The 7,224-nt window shown below is 40.8% G+C and overlaps 1 protein-coding gene across 1 annotated transcript in view; it reads left to right on the top strand.

Annotated features, from left to right (window-relative positions):
* Positions 1–7,224, top strand: part of TPH2 (tryptophan hydroxylase 2) — a 126,424-nt gene that overhangs the window by 7,614 nt on the left and 111,586 nt on the right. The window contains exons 2-4 of the mRNA XM_019516690.1: positions 1,962–2,114; positions 5,494–5,677; positions 5,792–5,892. Coding sequence (XP_019372235.1) covers positions 1,962–2,114; positions 5,494–5,677; positions 5,792–5,892 — 438 coding nt within the window. The remainder of the gene's footprint in view (positions 1–1,961; positions 2,115–5,493; positions 5,678–5,791; positions 5,893–7,224) is intronic.

Below are 7,224 nucleotides of genomic sequence, written 5' to 3' on the forward strand. Positions count from 1 at the left end.
TGCCGGCCCACGTTCATCTTGGCATCAATGATGACTCCAAAATCCTTTTCTGCCTCTGCACTGACGAGAAGGGAGTTCCCCAGCCTGTAGGTATGGTGCTGGTTCTTCCTCCCCAGGTGCAGTACCTTGCACTTGTCAGTGTTGAATCTCATCCTATTCTCATCCACCCACCCCTGTAACCTGTCTAGGTCTGATTGTAGCCTATTCCTTCCTTCTAGTGTGCCCACATCCCCCCACATCTTAGTGTCATCAGCAAATTTGAACAGGGTGCTTTTTCCCCCCTTGTCCAAGTCACTGATGAAGACGCTGAACAGTGCGGACCCGAGGACCGAGCCCTGGAGGACCCCATTGCCCACATCCCTCCAGGTCAAAAATAACCCATCCACCACCACTCTCTGGGTGTGGCCCTCCAGCCAGTTGGTGACCCATTTGACTGTGTAGGTGTTGACACCACAGTCCCCCAGTTTTTTAATGAGAACAGGGTGAGAGACAGTGTCGAAGGTCTTCCGAAAAAGTTAAAGTTTAACTTTTTTGTCAATTTACTTAGAAAGCTGAAAATGCTTCAACTAATTGTCTTTTTATTTTCTTACCATGTACTGGAGCCATAAAAACACACCAGAATGAAAAGCTTCCAAGAGTTGACCTGAGGCCTATGAGCTGTTTGCACAGGGATAAAACGCAAACCAGTTTGACACATTTAATGTGGATCCATAAAAACGGGATCCACTGAAAACACTCATAGCCTTCAGCAAAGGGATTTTGTTTAAGAAAAGGTCTATTTAAGCTGATCCAATTTAAAGGTATCAGCTTTATTCCTTGCCTTGTCAGCACTGACAACTTCTTATTAAGTCTGGTTAGAAATGGTGTAGATACTTAGCTAGCAGAAATTGTTACAGATCTAGTCACAGGGTCAGTTGGAAATGATGTAATCTGCCCAAAGTTCCCTGCCTATTCTCAAGAAATAACTCCCTAGGACAATTTTAATGTGGGTTTTTGTCTGGCAATAACCAGGCAAACATTTTAAACTTTGTTAAACTTTTTTTGTTAAACTTTTTAAAACTGTTAAATTGGTTGCTTGTCCATTTTCACCTTTTTTGTTAGTGAACAGTGAGACCAAGTGGTTTTGACTATTGAACTGAGACATGCATATATAAGCCTGATTCTTAGAATGTGCAGTTCTCTGAGAATCCTACTGCTTTTTGCATTGGATACTGAAATATGCTAGCCATTTTGGGAAATCTTGACCCACATTACTAAAACTACTTGTATGTGTGGATAGCTTATTGACAGCTCAAATAGGCTTCCACTGATAATACTGCACTCCTTGAAAAGATCAAATGGAACTTTAGCACAAATGAAAATTTGCTGAAAAGTTTAGAGAAACTCAGAAGTAGGCAGCTTTCAGACTCCAAGACTTATTTGGAAAAAAATCAGATTCCTTTCATGCTAGATGGAAACTAAACATCCTTCTTATTGTCTAATCAATAAATAAACTTTAATTCATTAGAAGCAATGAAATCTATGTGGTTACATTAAATCTCCTGCACTGAAGCTGATGAGTGTTCTGCTCATGATTTTATAGACAATTAAAAAAATACTGGCCAGATTGTTGGCTCGTGTTAATCAGCATAGGTCCATTGCAATTAATGGAACCACAGTGATTTATATCAGATGAGGATGTGTTTCAACCAGGTTATAATAACATTGCTTTAATGTGTCAGGAAATTTATGTCCTACTTCTTCATGATAGCCTTGTGTTCTTCTATTAATAATCTTTGACACTTAGCTTTTAACCTGTAATTCTGATTTGTAATGTGTGTTGCTTACCTTTTAGAGAAAAATTTGGATCAGTTTCCTTTGGGGATTTTTTGTCATAAGCTATCTGTGAGAAATAAATGTTTTACATTTTTGAAAAATCCACAGTCACATCTGAAATTGTTGTATTCTATATCCACTTGAAGCTAAACAGATCCACTTCTGGGAAAAATGATGAAAAGAAAGGAAATAAAGGAAATGGCAAAAGTGAATCAATTTCTGAGTGTGGAAAGACAGCCGTAGTGTTTTCCTTGAAAAACGAAGTTGGCGGATTGATAAAAGCTCTCAGACTTTTCCAGGTAAATATTACAAATCATGACAATAAAGAGTGGGGACCTTTGGATTAGATTCTCAGCTGGTGTAAACTGGTATTACCACGGAAGGCAAAGGTACTGCCTTTGTGGGGAGCCTCAACAGCTACGACTGCAGTGGAGGCTGCTTGCACCACTGAAACTGACCCTACAGCAACTAGTGCTGCCTTGGATGTTGCACAGCTTCATAGATTTCATAGTTATTAGGGCTGGAAGGGACCTCAGAAGATCACTGAGTCCAGCCTCCCGAAGGGCAGGAAGTCAGCTGGGGTCATAGGATCCCAGCAAGATAAGCATCCAATTTTCTCTTGAAGGTTTTCAGTGTAGGTGCTTGGACCACCTCCGATGGCAGGCTGTTCCAGACCTTGGGGGCTTGGATAGTAAAGACAGTCTTCCTTATGTCCAGCCTGAAATGGTCTTGCAGCAGTTTATAACCGTTCAACCTCATCATCCCTTGGGGCGCTCTGGTGAACAAATGTTCCCCCAGATACTGGAGGTCACCCCTGATAAACTTACAGGTAGCCACCAGATCACCACTGAGCCTGCGCTTTTCCAAGCTAAAGAGCCCTAAGGCTCTCAGCCTGTTGTTGTCAGGTCTGTTTTCCTGACCTCTGATCATGTGCATGGTTAGCTAGACCTCTGGTGGCTAGGCTTCCCAGATAGGATATAAGGCTAGATAGGTACCTTTGAATGGTCATTAAACCTGCACACTGAAGAGGGTCCTGCTTAGAAGCAGCCAATAGAAAATTCTGAGCACAGTGGTATATCTGAAATCCCACCCCCCTCTAGAGGTTAGATGCTTGAACCAGTGTGTCCACTCATTCATGAATGAGCCAGAGCATGGCAGCCTGCTCAAGAGCAGGCACCTACTACTGTTGTTACCCAAACAGTTTGCTTAAGGCATAGTCAGGGTTGAGACATACAAGGAGAGGCAAGAGTTCCACACTGTAAAGCATGTTTATTAAGGGAAAACACAATATATTGACAAGATGTTTTATATAAAATACTGTTTTATATAATACAAGCTGTTTTATATAAGAAACAGTGCTGGGAGTGACCAGAACCCAGGGCTCCCCCATCTTATGTGAGAATCTGAACCAATATACTACAGAACTACGTTTCCTCCTATCTTTCTGCCCCCTCCTTCCCTCTTTCCCCTGAATCTTGGGTTCCTTTTTTGCACCATGGAAAGCTGCCATAGAAGGGGCTTCCACAGAAGTGCCAACAGCTGGAATAGCCCATATGCAGGTAGTGCAGGAACTTTCTGGGAGCTGGGACATGTGGGTTTTCATCCTGTTAACTAAGGAAGGAATTAAACCTAGGTCTCCCATTTGCTGGATGACTGCTTTAGCCACTAGGCTATATATAATAATTCCAGTGCTACCATCTATGTCTAAAAAGAAAATAAGTACAAGTGAATTTTGTCCCAGGTAGTATTGCATACAATATTATAATTGTATCCAGTCCCATGTAGGAAGTATGCTCTGAGCAAATCCAGTACAGCAGCCTTCAGATGATTTAAGGATGGCTTTGCCTGGTTTCTGCATCTCAAAAACCCCCTCTACATGTTACACTTAAGGTGTGATTAACCAGTTAATTATGCCTTAAGTTGTGATCCAGCTACACATTCAACTGAGTAATGGCATGCTAGAACAAACAATCAGCTACAAAGTTATTCCACAAATAATGTGGGATAACTTTGTAGCTTGTTCTGATCATCATAATTTGAATGCATGGTCAAGTGCTCTCCTGGGCTGGGAGCCTTATCAACTGAGGAGCTCCCAGCTCCAGGGGTGCACCATCCACCATCAGGCCCGCAGCTGACAAGACTTGCAGTGGCAGTAGCATTCCCAGTGCTGCACCCACTGTGGGCCTTATCATCTTGGAGGGCTTGCAGTGGGGAGAATGCTGCCTCCCACTGCAAACCTTGTAAGGTGGGGAGTTCACAGTGAAGTGCCAGAAGTGCTGTTGCCACTGCAAACCTTGTTGGCTGCGGGGCCAACACTTCTTCAGGGCTTGCACAGGGGCAATGGGGAGAATGCTGCTGCAGCTGCAGGGCTCATCAGCTATGGGGCTGACAGCAGCAGCAGTGTGCCTGGCACATGTGGCATAGCAGGTTGCATGATTGTGTGAATCATACATTAGATCCCATTGAGCCTTTACATGCTCATGTAGAGGAGCCCTAAGGGACTTAGGCAGAGGATAGGTGCCCCATTGCTCACGCTGGTCCATTTCTGCAGTCACAGAAGAAGACCTGCAGATGCATAAAGAACATTCAGATCAAAACAAGTAAGTTTAAAATACTAGCAAGTGTAGGCACCTGAAGAGTTAGGTGGCCATAGACCATGGACTTTGTTGGATCTGTTTTGGACTTAGGTGCCAAAGTTCATCCAAGTTCTGTTCTAGGTGCTGAAGTTCTGTTTTGGACTGCACCCCCCAGTGTCAAGGGTGAATACAAGAGTTGTCATCATTCATGAACTGCAATGACCAAATATAGACATGAGCATAGACTTCATGACCAAACATAGACATGAGCATAGATCACTCCCCATTTGGAAAACCAATGTTTTTTTCCCTTGACCTCTTAATAGGTAGAGAAGCAGGGATGTCAAGGGTAAGGCATTTCTTGACAGGCTGCTCTTAGTACAAAAGTTGAAATCATCATTGATGCTTTACAACTGCCATCTTGCATGTACTAACTGATTAGAGGTTGTGTTGGAAGAGAAGGCAGCACTGGTGTCAGGGCCATTTGCACACCCCTTTTCATTGTAGGATTTAGATGTTTAGATGTTTATTATGGCGGGTGGGGAGGTCAGTGGGTCTGGCCTTTCACTTTGTCAGACTTATCGCTGCAGGTCATTTATAATTACTGCAAGAAAGACAGATGAGGAATGGAATATAATTATCTTCACAAATGAATGTTTTTTCTGTCAGCTTGTCAAGAGAGATTGAATAAGTGCAGCTTCTTGTAGTAACTTTGTTATTAGGTGAGAATACTAAAAGGCTCTGCAATTAACACTATTGATATGGGTACTAAATATTTTATATCTACTTTTGCTATATAGTTAACATGGCATTATCATCATTTAAATTACTAAAATAATAACCTTTCTAAGTTATTGTCTTTCTAAATCACATTTAAATCCCCTGTAAATATTATGATTATCTTTTGTCACATAATAAAAAGGATAAAGTGTGTGTTGTTTGAAGCTTTTCTTTTTAATACACAATATAAATCACTAATCATGTACTTAGCCACAGGCTGAATGTTTCTATGACTTTTAAAATATATTCCACTGGAACAGATGCCAACAATTGTGTTATTTTACATGTTTACATATAGAGACCAATATTTCATTTTCCACAGGAGAAGCATGTGAGTATGGTTCACATTGAATCAAGAAAATCCAAGAGGAGGAACTCGGAGGTAGAGATTTTTGTGGACTGTGACTGCAGTAAGAAAGAATTTAATGAACTCATCCAGTTGCTAAAGTTTCAGACTAACATCGTATCTCTTAATCCACCAGAAAGTATCTGGACTGATGAGGAAGGCAAGATTACATTTTTCATTTGTCACTTTATGTAGCTATTGGCCAGCTGCTCATGTAGAAAACACAACGTGCTTAAACTCCAATCTTTTCAACTCATGCCATTCTCCCCCACAGAACTTGACAGCGTTCCTTGGTTCCCTAGGAAGATCTCTGAATTAGACAAATGCTCGCAGAGAGTTTTGATGTACGGCTCTGAGCTAGATGCAGATCACCCTGTAAGTATGAAATACAGCAACAATTGATCATGCTTGTATTTTAATTCTGAATTGCAAGGCTGCAACACAACTTAAAATAATTCTATAAATAGTAATTTGTATGATTTAGCCACACAAATAATAAGCTCTATGGCAAAGATTTTAAATCAATTTTTAGCACTCTTAAGGACCATGATTTTTAGAAAATGTGTGTCCAGCACTTTTATGAAATTCTCATCTCTCTCATAGTCTTATTGAATAGAATTGCCCATTTCTCTAGTTCAACCACTAAAAATTGAAGCATTCCATACTTGCTAGTCCTCATAGTCCTCTTAATGAAGCCAGGGTGGCCCAGGATTAGGGGAGCACACCCAAAACCTTTATTTCTGCTGTGCACTTTTTGGCCATAGCTTGTAGTTTCATAAAATCCAAAATCTATTGAATCAACTTCAGCTACAAACAATAACTTCAGTTCAAATAGAGGAATTTCACTTTTAATGAGGCAGTTTTAAACTGAAGCTGATGATTGTGATGGGGCACTTAATATTGTTTTATGTTTTGAGCTGGGTGCTTTCATTAAATACTTGAATGATCTGGAGAAAACCTGCCTTTAGTTTTGCAGACAATGAAAAAAGACATTTGCATTACATGAATATATATTTTACACTTGGGGGAGCCCTTGTAAGCATAATTTATACCACATTTGTGATCATTCAAAGCTCAGAATAAGAGATGGAAAAAACTGACTGCTGATTCTGGTCTCTGCTCCATCCCCTGTATGTATGTGGGGGTGCTATCAGAGTTATGAAGGGCCTGTGTTGAGACAGCATAGGGGTACTGTGAGCTCTAAAATCGTTCCAGTATAAAGCCCACTGCATAATGATCAATACTTTCATCCCAAAGTTTGCTACATGTGACGAACTGTTTAGTTATGACAAACAGTTATTCTGTCGTCTTTTCTGCTTTGGTGTGCAAAAATCATTTGTCTCTGTCATAAGAAGAGTAAGACTACTCCAGTCCACTTACTCACCCATTAATACAATGTTGGCAATTTTTTAATTCAATGTCTGTGCCACAAAGGTATTTAAACAATCAAGATAGCTGCACCAAGGATCAACAGCTTTATAAGAAACCTTTTCCAGTTAAGCACCGCACATTATCTGACATTGTCATCCTAAACTATTATTTTTCATGAGTAATTCAATCAAAGCCATATAAAGCCATATAAACAGAAGAACAAAAGGGAGGTGAGGGGGCTACTGTTTGGGGAAGCTGTGACCTGTAAGGACCTAAAGAGAGTCCAGCACTAGCTTTCCTGCTGGAGAAGTAGCTGGAGTCATGCTAACAAAACAA

This window comes from Gavialis gangeticus, unplaced genomic scaffold, assembly GCF_001723915.1.
Source record: "Gavialis gangeticus isolate Ggan-Ray unplaced genomic scaffold, GavGan_comp1, whole genome shotgun sequence".
In the NCBI taxonomy this organism is placed as follows: domain Eukaryota; kingdom Metazoa; phylum Chordata; order Crocodylia; family Gavialidae; genus Gavialis; species Gavialis gangeticus.